The following is a 23,358-nucleotide window of genomic DNA, read 5'->3' on the forward strand; positions in this document are numbered from 1 at the left end:
AGGTACTGTTTTACTCCCTAGTGTTATATTATTATTATTACAAGTTACTGTTTTACTCTTCTTTACATAATTAAAGTAGATCCTATAACAATACAGATTTGACTTACAGGAAACTCAAGAGTTTCACCGTGGTCACAATGAGTGTTCATCTTGACCAGAGTGAGAGAATTAGCTGTCAGACAAAGCCGATGCTGCCCTGTTATCTTCCTGCTGCTTCCTAACCCTTTTGGTTTCACTGTAACTTGCCACACATGTTCTAAAAGAAGAAGATAATTCATCAACAGACACTTTTAAGTCTGTGAAACCAAACTTACCTTCACAGAAGTTTACTAAATAAGAAGTAGACACTGTAAAGAAGTTGCTTGTGTGTGAAACAAGGGATAAACTCTCCATAAAATTAAAAACACAAGTACACACACACACACACACACTGTTGTTGTTGTTGTTGTGAAAGTCAAACCTGTAAATTACTCTTATGTAACTGTTGTGAAAGTTAAATCTGTAAATTATTCTCATGTTATTATTGTGAGGCATCAAATCTGTAAATTACTCTTATGTTATTATTGTGAGACATAAAATCTTTAATTCAACTATTTTAAATTGTTGTTGTAAATGGTTAAAAACTGTGAATTGCTATTATACATAAACTGAACTAATAACGACTCTTAAGTTACGGTATAATGTGTTGTCTTTTAAACACAAGGTATTGTTTCATGTTTTATTATATTTCTTCATAAACAGAACTAGCAATAACTGAGTTAGGGTAAATTTAATGTGTTGTCTTCTAAACACAAAGTATTGTTTCATGTTTTAGTATAATATATTTCTTCATAAACTGAACTAATAATAACTGTCAGCTGTGGTTTAATGTTGTTGTCTTCTAAGCACAAAGTAATGTTTCATGTTTTAGGTAAACATATTTCTTCATAAACTGAACTAATAAAAACTGAGTTACGGTTTAATGTGTTCTCTTTTAAACACAAAGTATTGTTTCATGTTTTAGTATGATATATTTCTTCATAAACTGAACTAATAAAAACTGAGATAGGGTTGGTTGGTTGGTTTGGTGTTTTATGGCACAAAGCAGCTAGGCTATATGTGCCAAACATCTGGTAAAAAGTTAAAATTGAAGTAAATTTAGTAAAATTCGTAAAAGGAAATTAAGGTAAAACAAAACAAATTAAAAAAAACATAAATAGCATAAAACCAATGTTTACATCTAGTCTACAGCAGTAAGAGAAAAACTACAGTAATACAAGTTGTAAAGCACTTTCTGTAGCAAAACTGTAATTGTCATAACTCACCTGGAAGACTACCATGTATGTTCAAAAACTACCATCAGTCACCTGAAGTTGGCCTTTCTAGTCCTGGTTCCAAGTTATTTAACGTTATGGCCATTTTCGGAAAGTAAAGTAATGAAAGTTTTAAAAGACTTCAAGCAAAATTTTAATTATAATTTGCCAGGATGACTAAGGGGTAGTTCAAACAACAGTGTTAGTCATCTGAAGTTAGCCTTTCCAGTGCTGGTTTTGAGTTATTTGACATTACGACCATTTTCTAATTTCAAATCGAATTAAATGGACTTTGTTTCTTAAAAGGGAATCACATTAAAAAGGTCTAATGTATAAATTAAAAAAACCTAAATGGCATTAAAAAGATTAATGTCCTTTAAAAAAAACTAAAAACATTTTCAAGGTGTACAGTGTCACCATTATCAGTAACACTGACATTATAGATAAACCTTACAACAGAATACGTTTAAAATGGTGCCATAATTGAGAGTGATAATGACGGCAAGAAAGTAAAACGTGGCTTATTGTGACCTGAGTGTTACACAAACAACACATTAGTGCATCAGTCCCAGATAAAAAAAAACGATGAGTTGAAAAACTGTGACCAATGCGTAGTCTATTAGAACACCTTCCCCTTTCTAATCCTTAAGGTAGCAAGACGGTCAAAGTCCAATAAAAGGTTTTATTTGGAAAAGCTTGTTTTCACGTTGCTCACTCCAAGTCTACTGAAACTGACATGGAGCCAAGCCTTGAATACATGACCATAGTCCATGTATGGAACAAGAACAGTAGTGATAGTGCCAGAGCAGATAGATTTAGCTGCAGTGTCGGTGAGCTTATTCCCACAAATACCAACATAGCCCGATATCCAGAACAACTGGATAGAAGTAGATGTTAAAGAGAAATGGGCCAGTCAGTTTTGAATATCAGCAAGAACAGGGTGTGAACTAACGTGAAGTGATTTCAGGGCCAGTAGAGAACTAAGTGAGTCAGTATAAATAGTGCTGTTTCAGTACTGCTTAGCTTCTATGTAATCCAGGGCAAGAGAAATAGCAAACAGTTCAAGAGTGAACACAGATGCTGAAAAGAGGATTCTACATGCAACCACAGAACCACAACAAACCATGGCAGAGCCCACACAGTCACCCGGTTTCAAACCATCTGTACAAATAGGAATGGAAGGATGGTTCAAAAGATGTTCAGCGAATAGCAGACAGTATTTCCAATTGGAAATGTATGATTTTCTCAGATGATTTTAAGATAGGTCACATCTGGGGACTGTAAGAAGCCATGGTGGGATGGACTGACCACTGGATACAGCAATGTTATCCAAGGACAGATCCAATTCATCCAACTGCAACTGGATACAAAGGCCAAAAGGAGCATTGGCAGATCATCTGTTCTGAAAAAGTATGGCCCACTGTGGAAGGAAAACACATCCCCAAGTGGGATGCTTTGGTAAGGAATGAAGCTTCAAAGGATATAGTAATGACAGTTGCAAATGGAGGAGGTGCAAAGAAGGTTCATGAATCTCTATGTATAAGCTCTGAACTGGGAAAGTGCAGAAAGCTCCAGTGCAAAGCCAAAGTCCTTCATCATGAATGGGATCCAACATCTTTAAGGCCAAAGTCGTGGAAGAGTCATAAACCAGTGAGCCATAGTCAAGTTTCAACTGAATAACAGCACAATATATCTTTAGCATAGAACTTCCATCCACTCCCCAAGTGGTGGAAGAGAGGACATGGAGGATGTTCAGTGCTCTTGTACATTTGACCTGTAGCTGCTTCATGTGTGGTATTAAGGTCAGCTTACAGTCAAAGATAAGCCCCAAAAACTTTGTCTCAGGGACCACAGGCAGCACAACTTCATACAAACTTCAAGATCAGGGTGAATACTGCCTTGGTAGCAAAAGTGCATGTAAACAGTTTTAGAGAGAGAGGAGTTAAAGTCGTTTGCTGTCGTCCACTTCAGTAAACGATTGAGGGCAGTGTGTAGCTGCCACTCAATATACCTCGTGTTTGATGACTGACATGAGATGTGAAAGTCGTCAACATAGAGCCCATTTGCAAAAGTAAGGGGGAGTTGTTCAATGATGGCATTAATCTTTATATTGAAAAGTTCCTGTATAAAAGAAGGAAAAAGTGTCAAACCCACACTAACTTGGAATCTCTTGTCCATTAAAAAAATCTTAATAAAAATGGGCAGTTGACCACATAACCCATATATATGGAGGACTTGCAAAATGCCATACCTCCATGTTGTATCACAAACCTTCTCAATGTCAAAGAAAACTAATACAAGATGTTGTCATCTGAAAAATGGTTCTCTGATTGCTGTTTGAAGTCAAATCAGGTGGTCCATGGTGGAGCGCTGTTGTCGGAACCCACACTGAGTGAGCGAGAGGAGGTTTTTGATTCGAGGAACCACACAAGATGAGCATTAACCATCCTCTCTAATGTCTTACAGAGACACCTCGTCATAGCAATTGGACGGTAGTTTGAAGGAATCTTGGGATCCTTCCCAGGCTTAGAGAAAGGTAGGAAAACATTCTCCTGCCAGATCTGGTTAAAAACAATCAAAAGAATAGCAAGACAAGCAGGAGATAGATGGTGCAGCATTCCATAGTGTACATCATCAGGTCTGACCAATGTACTGCCAGACTGATGAAAGGCAAGTTTGAGTTCCACCAGTATAAAGAAACGATTATAGTCATTGAGAAAATCAGCTTAAAAGGAAAGAGGTGATCGCTCTACCCGAGTCTTGAAGGCAAAGAAGGTGGAGGAAGAAGTAGAAGTGCTAGATACCCAGCAAAAGCATTCACCTGAAGTATCAGCGATACTACAGGTATCAGCTACTTCCTGGCCATCAGAGAGCAAGATCGAGTGAGGGACAGAATTATATTGCCCACTAACCTTTTGAATCTCATCCCATATGACTTTGAAACTGGTGGTAGAAGATATGCTAGTTGTGAACTTAATCAGATACCTTCTGGCTTTGACATCTTACCCACTGAGCAAGTGTATGGGCCTGCTAGAAAGCAATGAGGTGTGAGAGTGTGGGATATCTACAAAAAGTATCCCACACCCGTTTTTGAGCCTTCCGTGCCTTGTGGCAGGCAGGATTCTACCATGGATGAAGATATCATGAAAAACGTAGAGGTTTTAGGAATACATTGAGCAGCTGCTTGTACAATACAGTCAGTTACTGCTGCCACACAGTCGTTTACTGATGGCTTACAGATGATAGCAGGATCAAGTTCTGCGAGAGCAGTGAAAGAGGGCCAGTTTGCTTGATCCAGCTTCCACTGGAGTACATGGGTCAAGTGACATCAACCACAGCCAGTCTCTCTCAAAATTATAGGAAAATGATCACTTCCTTAAGAATTATTGTCAACTCTCCATGAAAAATGGGAGAATAGTGAAGGTGAGCAAACTGAGAGATCAATAGCAGTAAAGGACTGACTAGGTGCATGAAATAAAGCTTAAGAACCAGTATTGAAAAGAGAAAGGCTGTGAAGAGAGAGTATACACTCTACAGAGCAACCTCTCCCATTAATATCAGCACTTCCCCAGAGGGGCTGATGTCCATTAAAGTTCCCCAGGATTTAAAAAGGAGACAGCAACTGTTTGACAAGAGCATCAACGTCTGATTGATTATAGGTCTCTCCAGGCAGCAGATAGAGAGAACAAACAGTGATGGCATAACAAAAGAAAACACAGATGGCTACAACCTCCAAGTGTGTGTCGAGGGGCAAAGACAGGGTGGACATATGCTGATCAACCAACAATGCCACCCCTCCATGCACTCATCCATCACACACACATTTCTGTACAACGAAAACTGCCAAAAGGTGACTGCATTGGCAGGTTTCAGAAATGTTTCCTGTTAGGAAAGACATACAGAATAAAAGGAAGCAATCAGTGCTTTGATGTCACCCAGGTTAGAACATAAGCCTCAACAATTCCATTGTATCAAGGTGGCCATTTTTATTTACATGTAGGCAAATTGGATCGAAAACCCTTGTGTTTATGACCATCTCTTTTTTCTTTACTGTCTTTATTTGAGGGAGGTCTATTGACCTCCACAGATCCTGCCCTGGGTCAACTAGGCAGGTCTTTGTTGTTGGAAGAGGATTCCAGCAACTGAGGACAGGAACGAATGATTGTTTTGCATCTTGAGGTGGGAGAAGAAGATGTATCCAAGGAAATGCCTGTAACAGGAACTAAAGGAAGTGGATCTTGGAATTTGCTGGAATGTATGTTAGAGACAGAAATGTGTGTTGATTCTTCAACTTTTTTAACCATGGAGGTCAAAAGACTTTTCCTTTGGTTTGAAAACGATTCTTTTGGAGGCACAGAGAGATCCATCCACACTCTCACTGCAGTAGTAGAATGAAGCACGGCAGCAAACATCTGAGATAAAGTGATAGATAGCAACCTTCGAGCCTCGGATAAGTAACGTTTTGAATTGTTTTCAAATGCTGCAACTTTTTTTTAATTCCAACCATTTAGGGCAAGAACGAAAGTAGGGCGGGTGAGAGTCATTGCAATTGACACAATGGAGGATCCATTTCACACTCACCGCAACGAGCACACATCAAGGAACCATGACATGACGTCTTCAAGTGGCCCAACCGCTGACACTGGAAATATCAGAGGGTTTGGAATGTATTGCCGTACCATGCAATTAAGATAACCTGCCTTTATGATGGCAGGTAGACGTAGTGATGTAAATGCGAGTGGAGATACGCCTCACTGCAGAAATTCCTTGGGTGGAGAAACCAGCGAGAATCTCTGACTCGGGAATGTTCTTCAAATCCCTCTCAACAATAGCTACTCGTGATGAATGTAAAGTAGCATGAGTACACCTCATGTATAGGTATATCCCCAATTGCCTTTGAATACAAGAGGAATTCACTGTGTTAAGATGTGGATGTTTCCACCAATATATCTCCAGATTGAAACTTCTTTACTGATTTTAGAGAGCCAGTAAGTCCCTATAGTCCCTTCTGAATGAAAAAGGGAGACATTTGCCCTAAAGGTTTGTCTGAAAGAGAAGCACATTCTGTTTAACAAATTTCTTCGTAAAAAAAACTAATAACAACTCTGGTAATCCTGAGTACTATTCTGATGCTTCTGTGTAAATCATTTGTTAATTATTTATGGTGTTGCTGTTATTTATTATTCTATGTATTTTTAGTTTCAACATGTTTTATTCAACTCATTTTATTTATGTTTCGGCGCAACGAAACTTGGTGCTATATTAGAAACCTCATAACGTGCATTACTTTCTTGGAAGAACAATGTTGTTTTATTAGTGTAATATGACAGCGTTAAGTCTCAGTTTGCCGAAATCCATCAAAAATGTCGTTTCACATGTCTTGGCGTGTCGTTGGAGGTCGTTACAATGACAATGCCTTATCCTCTGGCAGTAACTACTCGTGTCAGATCGATACATTCGATAACCTTGGCTGGTGACGTCAAGGAAAGAGGTAAACAACCTACAACTACATACGTCATACATCAGTTAACGGGAACCGTTGAAATCTATTCAAAAACCCAGAATATTACCGCCTTCAAACTATTCGCTATAAACTAGAACAGCACGTGCACCTTTCATATTCAGAAATAATCATACTATGTATTTAAGAACTGGCTGCACTTCGTTTAGCATCAATGAGTAAAAACAATCAATACAATTTTACTAATAGATTGTTCAAACCAGGTCGATGAGCCAAAAAAAATGTTTATTATTACCCTGATGATTATACGTAAAATAAAATAAAGAACATTGAGTAGAATATCGAATAATGTTTTCATAATTACGACACTTTTTTCAAACTGTTGTTCATTTCGCCATCAACACTTTGAGGGCAGTGTCAGCAGTCCCAGACCCCCGACTGAGCACAAAGAGCCTATTTTCTAGATTTGAACTTAAAAATAAATAAAACAACATCTAAGCTCCATCAAACTGAAGTTAAAATAAATATTATATTATTACACCTTCTACAAACAACTTACTGTAGAATCTCCGACACAATCGAATATCATTACAATATTACCTTCTCACCAAAGAATTTGTTATATACAGTGATATTTTGTGTTAATATAAGTACATTAGTTCCAACTCACATAAATGAAAGTGCTACTTTGTTAGGAACAGTGAAGTTTTGTATTCATATATGAGCATTAGTTCCTACTGACACAAACGAAAGTGGTGTTTTGTTCAGGCAGTTATGTTTTGTGTTAATATAAGTACATCAGTTCCTACTGACATAATGAAAAGTTGGGTTTTCTCACAGACAGAAATATTCTGTATTAATATAAATACATTAGTTCCTACTGACACAAAGGAAAGTGGTGTTTTGTTATAGACAGTGATGATTTCTGTTAATATAAAAACATTAGTTCCTTCTGAGGTAAAGAAAATTGGCATTTTATTATGAGCACTGATGTTTTTTGTTATTACGAGTAGATCAAATCCTATTGACATAAAGGAAGGTGATGTTTTCACATAGACAGAGATGTTTTGTATGAAAAGAAGTATACTGGATCCCACTGACATAAAAAAGTGGTATTTTGTTATAGACAGTGATGTTTTACATTAGAATGAGTACATTAGTTCTTACTGACATATAGGAAAGTAGTGTATTGTTGTAGACAGTTATATTTTGTCTTAGTATGAGTACATTATTTCATACTGACACAAAGTGGTGTTTTGTTAGAGATAGTGATGTTTTGTGTTAATATAAGAACATTAGTTCCTTCTGACACAAAGGAAAGTGGTGTTTTGTTATGGACACTGATGTTTGGTGTTAATACAAATACATTAGTTGATACTGACATAAAGGAAAGTGGTATTTTTTTCATAGACAGTGATGAGTACATTAGTTCCTACTGATATTAAAAAAAGTGGTGTTTTGTTATAGAAAGTGATGTTTCGTGTTAATGTAAGTACATTATTTCCTACTGACATAAAGGAAGGAAGTGCTTTTTTATAGACAGTGATGTTTTGTGTTAATACGAGTACCTTAGTTCCCACTGACATGAAGGAAAGTGATGTTTTGTGTTAATATTATTACATTAGTTCTTCCTGATATAAAAAAACACAGTATGTTGTTATAGACAGTAATGTTTTTCTCAAATTCACAAAGTTCTAGATACAAGGAAGCATAAAAATGTATTACAGTGATAATAAAAATTGACAAAGTGAAAGGTAAAAGCAAAAATAACCAATCATTATCACATGTTCACAAAAATGTTTTCAAAGACAAAGACGTGTAAACAACTTACCAAAATGAGGTTTTGGTTTAACATCCTTATTTCCTTCACACCCATCATGTTGAAGGTCCAAGAGAGTACTAATCCATTCTTCCATCTCCATCTGGTTGTCGGCAACAAGACCAAACCAGTCGTCCTTTGTATACAATGCAATTACAAACTTCTGGCGAGCATCTAACTTTCTGTTAATGTTGAAACACGTTTTGATGAGAATTTTGTGTTTGGGTGGATTACCCATTCGCCATTTTTTTTCTGTGTCATAACATTCCAACCTTGCTGGACCATCAGCGGACTCAGTCTTCAGTACGAAAAACTTTTTCTTCATTGTCTAAGGCAAAACATCAAAAATATTGAACTACATAAATATGCCAGTTGGCTGATGATAGCAAAATAAGTTTGAGTTTAATTTCAATTTTTCTCACAAAAAGTACCTACTGACCACTCAGACCTTCATCTATGTAATGATTTGTCCAGCTTTTTACAATTTTATTGCTGAATCTACTTGTAGTTGCAGATTAGCTGATTTGACATCTGAAACATATATTAAGTAGAAAATAGTATGAATAAGACATTATTGAACATAACTGACACAGATCTGTTTGTCCACCAAAGAAAATGTAAACATTGAGGTTTTAAATGACAATCAAAGCTAGAAACAGGAATTTGAGACATAAACATCATCAGGATAAAGGTTTACTGTAAAAAACATCTAACAGCAGTACTTCCCAAAGTGTGAAGTATGTTCTTCAAGAAGATACAATGATCTCTTGAGGAGACATGAGCAATTAGGATAAAATTGTCATTCAAAATTAAGCATTTTAATCCATTTTTATTAGCGGAAATAATAATTAACTGGTAGAAACACATAGCATTTTAATGTGTATCTGTGTATTACATCTTGTCACTTAACTCTTTCATTCATTTTACAAACAAGAGAGGGGCATGCAAATCAATATTTATTAAAGGTAGCACAAATGACAAAGATTTACAAAGTGCTGTCCTATAGTGAAAATGTCTGGAACTGTTTTAAATACTACAAAAATATCTAGCTCAAACTAGTAGATCCTGATCAGGACTATAATATGACGACTTGATCAATGTCCAAAAAGGAAACATCTGTAAAAAGAGAATAATCCAGTGAAGGAGATGGAAGGGGAACTCTGATAGCAGGACTGATCCAATCCAACCACCAAGTGAAGTTGGTCTGTTGGCATCAAAATGGGATGGTAAAAGGACTTAAGGGATGTCAATATGACACTCCACTGGTTGATTAACACCTACCAAATATGACATACCTGGACACAACCAAGGGCATTATGGGCTTTGTGAGAAGCCCACATCCCAAAAAGAGATGTCGTAGGCTCTACTAGGAAAAGCCAATAATACTGAAAATAAGACATTCTACACCCCACAAATGAAGGGGAGAAGGCAAAACCAGCTGATAAGGGACTAAAAACACATACAGATGAATAAGGTATTGTTTGGGTAAGGAAAACAACTTCTTCACCTTAATGAACCAACCCACTCAAAGAAGAAACTGAGTATGAACAGCAGATTCAACCAGAGAGAAAGCCAAAAGCAGCCAGTCATCCATGTAAGGAAATGAAGGTCTCTTGTAAGAAGCAGTCAAGCAAAGGATGGAACTAGTTAGCAGAAAATGGTAGAAGTCGAGACCAAGCCACATGGTAGAGAGACTAGGCCATATTTACCATATGTGATAAACACATCTGTGATAAACAAAAATGTAAATTCTGGGATGCGTTAGAGATGGGAATGTATAGATATCCATCTTTCATCATCCATAATCTGCAAATGAAAACCCACAGATGAGTTAAGTGAGACTCCATTTTGTATTTGGGTATAACCAGGAAATGTTTCAGGGATGGTCAATCGAATCACAAATCTCCAGTCGTTTTTTTTTAATACAATAAACATATGGGAGTAAAACCCCACTTAAGAAAGTTCCTGAAGTTCTATGGCCCCTTTTCAAAGTAAGTCACAAACCACCTTCTGTAGACACTGGCAAAACACAAGATCCCTTTGTGGACAAAAGGCAAAGAGATAGAGACAATATAGTAGAGGTATAGAAGAGGAATAGAAGTGAAGAGCCAAATCCCATGAAAAGCCTGTAGAACCCATTGTAAATGGTGTTCACATTTAGAAAGCAAAAAAAAGCCTGGCCCTGACTCTGAGGTCTAGTCACCAACATTGTAATCCTTAACTGGAAATAGAAAATGAACAAGAAAACGGCAAAGGGTTGGACAGGATGATGAGGAAAAAGACACAAAAACAGAGGGAGAAGAATGGGATAAATAGGAAGCTAGTGAGGCTAAAGAGTTAAGAAGATGAGCAGATTCAACCTGGGCCTACAGTAAATCGAAAACCTACCAAACATTTATGTAAAAAAAGGTGCTGTGTGCAGGTCATGCATCGAAGTAATGGGTAATTGCTTGAGAAAGAATAGCAGTCTAACCCAGAAGGTCCCACCAGCATATCAGCCATGTTTAATAAGCAAGGGCTAAAAACAAAAGGCATGCCATTGTAGTGAACAAAAGACAGCAAAGATCACGTGTAAACCATTCAATAGATAAGATACTCGCCAGAACTAGCAACTGCATGGTTGATAATGCATGGGACAATTGAGGTTGTGAAGGTTTGAACCCCACAATCTAATGAGAGATTCCAAAGATTGGGAATCAAGATAACAGAAGAAATATTTATAAAATGCATAAGCACAACCTTAAGATGCACAAGGAGAACAAGGTATACTAACCTGTAATTGAAGTTATTTCCAAATGTTGGGTACGAATCCCAACATCACATAAGGGAAGTAAATATTGGCCCACAGATACTTCATCAAGAAAAGTAGGTTGAGAACCATAGGAAACAAAATATAAGGATATAAAACAGCACACACATTTACAAACATTTTTGTCAGTATATTACTTTTAGCACTACTATTTAGGGAAATACCAATACTTTTTGAGTAATATATTACTGTTAACTGTGCCAAAAACATTTTGATACATTTCTATCAGTGGCTATTTTTTTTACTCTTGATAAGGCCTTTCCCCACAAAAAATACTTTACAAACATTCCAGGTTAAGATATATTACAATTGAATGTGCCAAGAAGACTCAGAGACATTTATTCCACTTATATATTGGTGATGACAAGGCCTTTGTTGTAATAATATTTTGATAAACTTCTTTTAGAAATACAATAATGTTGGCAAGGGCTTCCATGCACACACACAAAAAAAAATATTTAAGATATTTTGGTTAGCGGTGTAATAATTTTAGCAAAGGTTTATCTACACTAGTAACACTTTGATAAACTGCAGGTAGTACATGATATTGTTGGCAAAGGTTTGTCTGCAGTAATAAAACATCTGGAAATGTCTACAAAGGTACAATAATGATGACAAAGATTAGCCTGCAATAATAAAACTTTGAAAAATATCTATCAATGATATAATAACGATGGCAGAGGTTAGCCTGCACTAATAAAACTGAGAATTTTCTATTAGTAGGATAAGAATATTTTGTAGAGGTGTGTCCATTGTTATAAGATTTAAGAAAATTTATTAGCGTTATGATAATGCTGCCAAGGTCTTGTTTGTAGTAATTATAATAGTCACATTTTTATCAATGATTCATTCCTACTGACACGTATTTATCTCTGCCCATAATACTTACCGTCATGTGGCAGATTTTGGTAACAAATGTATTAAACAATAATATTACAGAACGCCAAACGTACATGAATGGAAATATTTAGAATAATGCATTACATTCAGGTTAATAAAAGCCAATGGATTAGCTGAAAATAAAACACTATAATAACATTATTACATCTTTACCACATCTTATCAACTGAAAGAAACCAATATACCAGATTATTATAATATGCCACTAAATGCAGAAACTGTCGTACATGGCTTTCCGATAATAATACCCCATAACAACTTTATTAAAGTACAGACATATTTTGTCAGGAGGCTGACAAATACAATAATACAATATGATGACATTATTAAAGCGTTATCGTAGCCCAGCAGATGGCTGAGAACAATACACCTCAATAACGTTACTAAAACTCGAAATTTCGTACCGGACATCCATCAGGAGTTATTTTCCTATCAAACACGACGTCTATAATGACGTGAAAGTGACGCCCTGAAGAAAAACCTGTAATTTTCGCCAAGGGACAAGAACTACGAAAATCAACCCATGTTACGCTTGTCTACATGTACTGAAATGTAAATTTCAATTTCAATTTCAAAGTTTGTAAGTTGCACTCGGGTCAGAGAGGGTGTGGTTCAAACAGGTCATAAAGTATTTCTAAACGTTTATGAGTAAAATTAAAGAAAATTGTATAATAATACATCAATCATACTATATTTTCTACATCCGTTGCCAACGAGGCCTTTCATCAGATGCCGGGCCAGCTGGGATAATGTTGAATTAATGCGCTATTTGTTACATAAAGTCGCACGAACTGCAGTGTACACGAGATTACATTGCTAAAATATCACTGTAATGGCAAGTAGAACACAAACAATTCGCCTCCAACCCGTTTCGTGTAAAAGCAGAACCTACAAATACTGTCAGCATGTCATGCTGGCAGCTAAATAGAAGAATAAGTTGTTGTTGTTATTGTTTTCGAATTTCGCACAAAGCTACTCGAGGGCTATCTGTGCTAGCCGTCCCTAATTTAGCAGTGTAAGACTAGAGGGAAGGCAGCTAGTCATCACCACCCACCGCCAACTCTTGGGCTACTCTTTTACCAACGAAAAGTGGGATTGACCGTCACATTATAACGCCCCCACGGCTGGGAGGGCGAGCATGTTTGGCGCGACTCGGGCGCGAACCCGCGACCCTCAGATTACGAAGCGCACGCCTTAACGCGCTAGGCCATGCCAGGCCCAAGAATAAGTCCACAGATCCATTATCAACCAGGAAATTATGCTACAGCTAGCTATATTATCACTATATCTATCATAATCTGTGAATATCAACTTAACCCTCTGAACTGTATGTAATACTTTATAACTAACCAGTCTCACTGAAAGCTATATTATTTTACAGAGACAAGTTTTGTCAATAAGTACCACTAAAAATGATATGAAAAAATAATACATGATCATTAACTCTGACCATCTGTCCCATTATACAAAAATCTGTTTGAATAGTTTAATACCAAAAACGATTTGATAAAAAGAAAAACAACAGGGGCAGTGTTACACCTCAATTCAAACACTGATTTCATCAATGGTTGAATGCCGCTCGTTATACTGTCAACGTCATAGAAAATTAGTTCTGAGAAATTAGTGTTATTAAAAACAGTACTATTTATTAAAAGCAGTTATAACTGAATAACAAATAATAAATCAATAACCTGGCAATAAAATAAAAGCCTTCGGTTACACAGCCGAATTATTTATTCAAAATAGCTGCGTTAGAATAAAACCCTTGATTCCAAATGTGCTTATATTTTCTAAACACGAATTATAGGCTAAGTTATTTTAAATACCAATTCAAATTAAGCCTAATTCTACTTGAAATAAAAGACTGAACAAAAATAAGCGATTTACAGTGATGAGAAACAAGGTTGTGAATTATAGTGTTGAGAACAGTTCAGAAGAAATATCAAATTATAACTGAAGAAAAATGTTACTAAAACATTTCGTATATCTAGTATTAGACGTAGACAAACATTTCTAGGAATAAAACAACACGCGTAACCTAACTGCTTCTATGTTTTAGTAATACCGATGGAGATCCGAAGCGCGACTTCTCATCTATATCTGTGACGACCGAGGCATTTTAAGCGCCACATTTTGGCTTAGATCTAAAATGTATCATAATGTGCATATGTGGCCTTTATTTCATACTTACGCTCATAAACGTATAGATCGAAATATAGCCAGTGGCTTGCCGGGGCTGAACACACCCCTAAACACTTCCATGCAGCCCACTTCCCATGTTTTAAAATTTCTTGCTTCAATTTCTGAATGCTGCAGTATGTACGTAGAGCGCAGCCCCTACACCGAGATAATGCTGGCACTGACTGTGATCTGTCCATATCTAGGATATATCGGTAAAAACGGCTGGTTTGGGTTGAGAAAACTGCTACGTAGAGGAGCGAACGCGAACTTGACGATGACCGAAGAAGGTCGAAACGTTGTTCGCTCCTCTACATAAAAATTTTCTCAACCCAAACCAGCCGTTTTTACATACATATTTCTCTACAAGTGGGTTTTCTCGTCATCACTGATTATCATATCTAGGATAGCCTACCAAGATCTGTGATGCAACCACAAGGTGGTATTTTGCAGTGCGTAATCGTTATATGAAAAGAACGGACAATTGAGGTTTTTCTTTTGTTGTTGGTTTTTGGGGGAGGGGAAGCACTAACACCTCAAATTGTTGATGAATGTGTGACGGGAAGATTAAAAATGATTTCACGTCCTGCTCTTCATTTTATAAACTCGTATTTATTATGAAAGATAGCACTTCATAGATACAGCTCATGTACTTGAGTATCTGTTACTAAAAGCACTGCTGCTCCAATATTTCCCATTCACAGATTTTTTGTTTGAATTGCCTACACTTGCTCAACAAGTTCTCAATGGCATGGCCAAGAAATATGTCTCCCCAGCCTCCGTGATGACGTCATACGGTTGTTGTTTTTTTTGTTTCTTCACGAGAACGATACACCACTATGAAAATTACTCCAAACACGTACGTTCGTGAAAACTTTGTGTGTCTTTTAAAGTTGTTTATATATCTACTAACCCTTCAGCTAAGTCACCAAACACGCTATGTGACAAGTAAAAATCTACAATGTCAGGAGTATTCTTAAACTGAACACAGACGGCAATAAAATCTTCAGAAACATTATATTAACAAACTGTTGGTAAATACAACACTCTTACTGATTCTAGTTAATAACACGTGTGGAGAAATATCTACATCAACTGCTAGTTTGGTTTGTTTGGTTTGTTTTTTTAATTTCGCGCAAAGCTACATAAGAGTTATCTGCGCTAGCCGTCCCTAATTTAGCAGTGTAAGACTAGAGGGAAAGCAGCTAATCATCACAACCCACCGCCAACTCTTGGGCTACTCTTTTACCAACGAATAGTGGGATTGACCGTCAAATTATAAACACCCCCACGGGATTCGAAACGGCGACCCTCGGATTACGAGTCGAACGCCTTACACGCTTGGCCATACTGGGCCTAACTGCTAGTAAATACAACACCCTTACTGAATCTAGTTGACAGCACACGTGTGAAGAAACATTACATTAAGAAACTGGTGGTTACTACAGTACTCTTACATAATCTAGTTAATATCACACGTGTGGCGAAACATCTACATAACAAACTGATGGTAAGTACAACACTCTTACTGAATCTAGTTAACAACACACATGGAGAAACATCTACATTAAGAAACTGGTGGTTACTACAATATTTTTTCTGAATCTAATCAACAACAACACTGTCTACAACTGTATTCATGTACATTCATTATTGTAAACACTGGCTTGTTTGACACACTTATTTCAACAGAGGAAAATTATAATTCACTGGAAACAAAACATTAAGAAATGTTACCTTAAAAACTTGCTTTCTAAAACGTTCAGGCTGTAACATAACTTACATAATTGAATAGTCTAGCGCATTACATTTTTATATCTTTCATTAAAACAAACTGTTGATTTTACATTGATTAAGCCTTCATTACTATTCATGGATGGCATCAACCTATCGCTGGTGAGGTGGGCTGGGAATAAAATAATGGGAGCAGAGAGGATTGCACACTCTACCTCATATGAGAGCACATATTTTAACATTTAGCAATTAAACTAGCTTTAACTGTAAGCCTTATGTTTTAAGAGATGTTTAACATTTTTTAGCTCTTAATGAGTTGAAAATATCACACATTCATTAGTTAAGTAAACTTGTTTTAAATGCTATGTTCAAAAGAGTATTAATTTGAAACCTGACAAGCATGCAATATTCTGCTAACAGGTGCAACTACAGTATTTTATTAAGTTCCATATTAATATCTGTTATAAATTAATGACATATGTGTACATTGTTATTACAGTGTTAAACTTTTTACTTCCACTTCCCTACTTGGTAGGTTTATTATTAACGATTTGATGACCATAAGGGCTAATCCCAGACTGCAGAATGAAACTATAGCTTCGCATATAATAACAAAAACAAGAAGATAATAAGGCTTAGGTTTGTTTTGTTTTTTTTATTTTTCACAAAGCTTTACAATGACTACCTGTGCTAGCCATCTTTAATTTAGCAGCGTAAGACTAGAAGAAAAGCAGCTAATCACAGCCACCTACCATCAACTCTTTTACCAATGAATAGTGGGATTGACTGTGACTTATAATGCCCTCACAGATGAAAGAAAGAGGATATTTGGGGAGTCCAACCCACGATCCTCAGATTGAGAGCCGAGCTCCATAACCACTAGGCCATGGCAGGCCCAATAAAGCTTAGGATTATGCAATGATATCATTCTATAGATTTGCCTTGACAAAATTACTAAATTTTTGTTAATTCTGCATTCTTAACGTATCTTTTTATATATTTTAAGACCATAGCTTTTCCAGACCTAACAATGTCACTGAACCCACATATCACATTTTTAACATGTACAGAGTTAAGGATACAAATGTTAGAATGATTTTCAATAAGCAAATAATTAAGTGACGTGGCTATCACAACTGATATAAAGATGTGGTGGAACAGAATGTATCAGAGCTACATTTTTTATTGTTTGGTGTTTCCTAAGTATCATGGTGCCAAATGAAACTCTATCACTTTTAAGATAAATATATAGCAGCTGTTTCCACCCCAATACATTAAAACACTTGGGACAAATAAACATGTTCAGATTGAGGCTTTAGAATTTCTAAGAGATGGGGCTTTGGCATTGCAAAGAAAGGAATGTTGATCAACTTGGAAGTTCAGAATAATCCACAATGGCCTATATCACTTTGTATTGCAGCCATGATAAGTAAAGTGTGGCATTTTGTAACAGGTGAGAATCCATCTACATATACATCAGTGACAAAAGTCATCCATGTGCCCCAGCCACAAGTTCTTAATGTAATTAACATGATTCTCTGTCTGGAAGCAAGATCACGGTTCTAGTCATAACCATGGTTCAACTGTTTTATACCTCAATAAATTAGCAAAGGAAACGTATATCTATGCTATTCCTTATGAAGCTATATCAGTCAAGTTGTCAAACACTGCACCTATGGATTCATGTGGAATTGGATTTTAGCTTGTGGGATACATTGCCCTTGTGCACCAGACAAAAATCTGTTGTTGTTTAATAACATAAAGTTACATAATGGTACTGGTTAACTTACTGGTGATCCGCCAGGGAACAGTGGAAAGGAAGGGCTGGCAAACACTTGACATGACATCCTTACAATGAGGGTTTCTACAACAAAAATTACAATGTGTTTTGTAAACATGCAAAGCTGTCAGACTCACCATAATCGATGGACTGTTATGACATCGCAAGTGTCCAAAACTGTTTAAATACAACATACTGAACTGTTTCACTTTCACACAGAAGTTCTTATGAATATGTCAACCACACTATATTAACTTAAACCAATGATGACAAGAGCTATCACCAAATACTCTTACTATATATTACATTATTTAAATAAAATAATAGGAAATAAAATACAAAATGTAATTTGAAAAGTCATGACCCAAACTTGAATGTTTAATTCTTAAACACTGAAATAATTTTTGTCTGTTTCAATCTAAAAATATTTTACCATAATGTTTTTAATGAAAAAAAACTGCCAGCAGTAGCATATCTCCTCATTCCCCAAGCATTAGTTAATAGAGAAAATTGGAAAACAGTAGGATAGCTGATCCTCCAGAGCATTAGTTGTTGGAGAAAAATAACCACTAGCAGGATAAATGATCCCCCCCAGACACTAACTGTTGGAGTAACATAGCCAGCAGTAGCATAACTGATCCTCTCAAGCACTAGTTGTTGGAAAAAAATAGCCATCAGTAGAATAAATGATCCCCCTAAGCATTAATTGCATGGGAAAAATAATTACCAGTAGGATGGCTGATTCCCCAAGCATTATTTGTTGGAGAAAAATAACCACCAGTAATACAAATGATCCTCCTAGACATTAATTGTTGGAGAAAAATAGCCACTAGTAGGATAAATTATCCCCCCCCCAGGTATTAATTGCTGGATAAAAATAGTCATCAGTAGGATAGCTAATCCTTCAAACATTAGTTTTTTGTTGTCGATAAATTGTACGTGTTTGTATGTAAGTGTATTTTGTGGCATTTCTTTTGTACGAAACTAAATTTAAATTTCTTAAAATTGTACCCTTGACCTCTGGTCTTTTAATTTTATCTATCACCAAAATCATCAGTCTTCCAGGAAAAAAAGTGACAAGTTTATTTTTGGCTTTACAACAAAACTTATTTCAAAAGAAAAACAAAATATGTCAATAGTTGGGAACTTTTCAAACATTCTTATGAAGTAACTTGACAAAGATGGTTTAAAAGTCATGGTAAATTTTGTACAATCAAACTTCACTGATTAATTTGCATGTTTTAAAAAGATAACTTTCAAAAAATGGCCACGTGATATTAAACTTCAAGTGCAATGTATCAAATATTAAAATAACTAATAATTGTAAAGTTGCAGAATACTTCAAATATAACAACATTCTATAATGTGTCTTCAAATATAACAACATTCTATAATGTGCCCAAAAAGTCTAGAACCACAAGCAATTAAATGAGCTTTACAGAATGTGTTCTGCTGTGTCCACCAAGGAAACCCATGATTTTAACGTGGTGAATCTGTAGACTTAACGTTTTCCGTACGGGAGACAGAGTATTGCAAAAATATATATATATCAACACAAACCAGCCATCCTGAGATATGTATATAAACACAGTATTGTGTATGCATATAAAATGACCAAACTTGGAGTTGCAAAAATTTAACCTCAGATATATAAATATGAATTGAGACTAATGACTTTTAATAACCTACTCTTTTTTTTCTTCTTTTTTTTAGTGAAGTGTCATTTAACAAGAGGTTTTCAATAAATATACTGGTACTCTCATATATAATGAACTCACTGATCAGCCACTAATTCAACTAAAATTAAAACTTACCAATAAAAGCCAACACTACCACTACTTAACATATGGATAACCAATACAACTGTAACTTTACAAACTTCAGACTAAAAACGTCATGACAGAGATTAAGAGTAGCCGAAATTGCCACTGTTTTAAAAGTATATTTGATATTATTGTTGTTGTTTTTGAATTTCATGCAAAGCTACATGAGGTCTATCTGCACTAGCCGTCCCTAACTTAGCAGTGTAAGACCAGAAAGAAGACAGCTATTCATCACCACCCACCACCAACTCTTGGACTACTCTTTTACCAATGAATAGTGGGATTAACCATCATATTATAATGCCCCCATGGCTGAAATGGCGAGCATATCTGGTGCAATGGGAATTCGAACCCGCAACCCTAAGATTATGAGTCGAATGCCTTAACCCACCTGGCTATGTCGGGCCTATTTGATATTATTCTTTGAGTGAGTATAAAACATTCAAATTACCATGACAAAGTATTAATACCTTATTTTTCACTAAATCCACCATACATCCTACAATCAGTAAATAAGCCAGTTGAAAGTTTGAAATATGTCAGAAGTGGAAATGAATTTTACAAAAATTAACAAAGATCATAGAAATATTACAAAACATAACAATAACAAAACATGGATTTAAAGTAACATTAATAATGTACAACAATAATAAAATGTTACAGAAAAGGGAGTAGATATAAACGAAATTTAAAGGTGACTTAGAACAGTGGCTCTAGAAACTCAAAGAGGTTTCTAAGGAAATTCCCACTATTACTTAAAGATCAAGAAACACCACTATTTACTATTTTCAACAACCACAATATGAACGTAGATGCTTGGATTTTTTTAACCACAATGTTATTAACTATTTGAAATACTTAAATAACATTCACATAGTTTTTTGGTTTTTTAATTTATTAGAGTTTCAATAGAAAGCAAGATTAGAAACTGCACAAGTTACTTAAAGGTTTTTGGTATTCACAGTATCAGTTATACTTCTTGTCACCATCAAAGTCATATACCAATAATAATTTGGTTTAAATAAGTCTCAAACTTTATTTGATCTTGAAACCTGGATTTGACTACAAATCTGTAAATTTCTTTACTTTACTGAGTGCCAGGAGTTTCGTGCCACTGTGAGTGCTACACCTACAAATAACTGTGATTACAGTGTTTTGTTTAGTAATATTATAAAACTCAGTTAAAGTTGTTTAGCTTCCTTGAAGATTTTCTAATAGTGTTTGATCACACATATCATATCAATATAATTCTATATAATTATTTGAAAATCCTCATATTTTGTTATGTGTCAATCTCAAAAAAATAATTTTTTTTATCAAAAACACGCTTAATAACAATATCTTAGTATCAAAATTGCTAAAATGATAGACGTCGTCGAAAGTCAAGCGGAAGTAATCGCTTGTAATGGGAATTATAATCTGTAATGATGAGAAAACCCACTTGTAGAGAAAATTATATACGTAAAAATGGCTGGTTTGAGTACAGAAAGCACTATGTAGAGAAGCAAACAATTTTTTCCAACTTCTTGAACCTGACAATGACCGAAGAAAGTCAAAACATTGTTCAATCCCCTACACAGTGCTTTCTCTACCCATACCAGCCATTTTTACACATATAATTTGTAACAGGAATGTAATACATCCAATTGACAGTAAATAGATGAAATTAACGGTACAAGAAGAACTTCTTCAAAAGTAAGAAAAATCTAGTAAAACTACAAGACTGCTGCTACTCAGTTGAATTAAAAGGCTTAACTTTAGACTGATTTCTCAGAGTATGTCAATATCTGGCTAAACATTTAAATTACTTGAGTTATTAAAATAAACCTTTGGTATACATTGTTGTGAGGTTATCTAATTAAATATACTGTTCTCATAAATATTTCATTTATTAGGTACCAAACAGCCATGGTCTGATGCTATACCCCTTTTCTTATTTATCCTTAATTAAATTCAGATATACACACACATTACTTAAGAATGTAAAGTTCCCTAATATTTACTTTCCACTGTCCATATACTTAGCTGCCTACAGAAGTGCATTATAACACATTCTGAGATGTGTATATAAATACAGACAGAAGTGATTCCAGAACTACATCCTACACAACTGCATTTTTTTTCTCTTCCTTCAAAAAATTGTAGGCATGCACAAAAGTAGGGAAGCGGTGATAATTAGGCTGTTCCTATAGCCTTGAAACACAAATACAAATGGATAGCATTGTTTTACTGACGTAATACTAGGTATTTAAATATTAAACATGCATCTAATTTGGTCACATGAAAAACAAGTTAAAGTTCCCAATCTCAGCCTATCCTTGAACTCCTGTAACATCTATCTGTAGATCCAAATATCAATAACCTGGATATTTTAATCCATGGCCATCTAGATGTTAATCACTAAAGAATTCCATTTCATGACCATTTAGATATTAACTCACCTAAATATGCTAACTCACAGCCATCCAAATATTATCACATCTATATATCCTAAGTTGAGACCATCAGATGAGCAACTGAAAGAATTATCAAGAAACTCATCATCTTATGCAGTTCTCCATACAGTTCATTACAGCTCTGCTGAGAACAGATATCATTTGTATTGTTTGTTTGTTTTTGAATTTCATGCAAAGCTACTCGAGGGCTATCTGCACTAGCAGTCCCTAATTTAGCAGTGTAAGACTAGAGAGAAGGAAGCTAGTCATCACCACCACTGCCAACTCTTGGGATACTCTTTTACCAACAAATAGTGGGATTGACCATCGCATTATAACGCCCTCATGGCTGAAAGGGCGAGCATGTTTGGTACAACTGGAATTCGAACCTGCAACCCTCAGATTAGATATTACTTATAACTACACTAATTAGCTGATTATAGAATTAGTTATACAGTATGAAAAAATATGCTTTAAATTGTATGACATCATCAGAAAATGAACATTGCACAAGAGCTAAATCAAGGCTGTAAGGTTTCAATAACAAAAATATCTTTTTGTCAGTAATACAAACAATAATATAAACACTATTTATACTAGGATTTTACCACACGAAACATTATATCAAGCTTATTTGGATAATATTTGCACCATCAATCTAATAACAATAATTGATAATCATAACTATTATATTCATCTGGTTTGGAATTTGTACCTATTAAGTGTAAATATGTTACTATCATTAGCTGACCATAGTTTGGGATATATCACACAATATTAGAATAATACGTTTGTATCATAAATTATATTACCTCTAGATTAATACACTTGTAAATGTAGCAGGAATGATTTATTTGGATTATTACCATCACATACAGATATAATGGTGGAGTTATCTATATTATCATTCTATTTAATAGAAGATTTAATAAAAATAAGCACATTTTACACAATTTATTACCAATATGAGTGACAGTATATATATGAAAAATATTTGAAATGTGAAAATTATCCAACGTTAAACTTTTCTGTCAACTAACTATTAGTTGAAACAAAACTTTCCTATAAAACAATAGCTGGAAACAAAATCTTTCTATCAATTGACTAAGTTGAAACTAAACTATTCC

The 23,358-nt window shown here is 35.3% G+C and overlaps 1 protein-coding gene across 7 annotated transcripts in view; it reads right to left on the reverse strand.

Moving 5' to 3' along the window:
* LOC143252982 (uncharacterized) overlaps positions 1-23,358 on the reverse strand; it is a 57,843-nt gene that overhangs the window by 23,324 nt on the left and 11,161 nt on the right. For 3 of the 7 annotated variants that reach the window (XM_076505977.1, XM_076505979.1, XM_076505981.1), the window contains 2 exons: positions 8,585-8,900; positions 108-256 (listed from right to left, as the gene is read on the reverse strand). In XM_076505977.1, the coding sequence (XP_076362092.1) occupies positions 108-256; positions 8,585-8,900 (465 nt within the window). Of the gene's footprint in view, positions 1-107; positions 257-8,584; positions 8,901-10,960; positions 11,090-14,472; positions 14,657-17,983; positions 18,058-23,358 lie in introns of those variants that run through there. The other 4 variants (XM_076505976.1, XM_076505975.1, XM_076505980.1 and 1 more) reach the window with 3 other exon arrangements.

Source organism: Tachypleus tridentatus, chromosome 6 (genome assembly GCF_004210375.1).
Source record: "Tachypleus tridentatus isolate NWPU-2018 chromosome 6, ASM421037v1, whole genome shotgun sequence".
Taxonomy (NCBI): domain Eukaryota; kingdom Metazoa; phylum Arthropoda; class Merostomata; order Xiphosura; family Limulidae; genus Tachypleus; species Tachypleus tridentatus.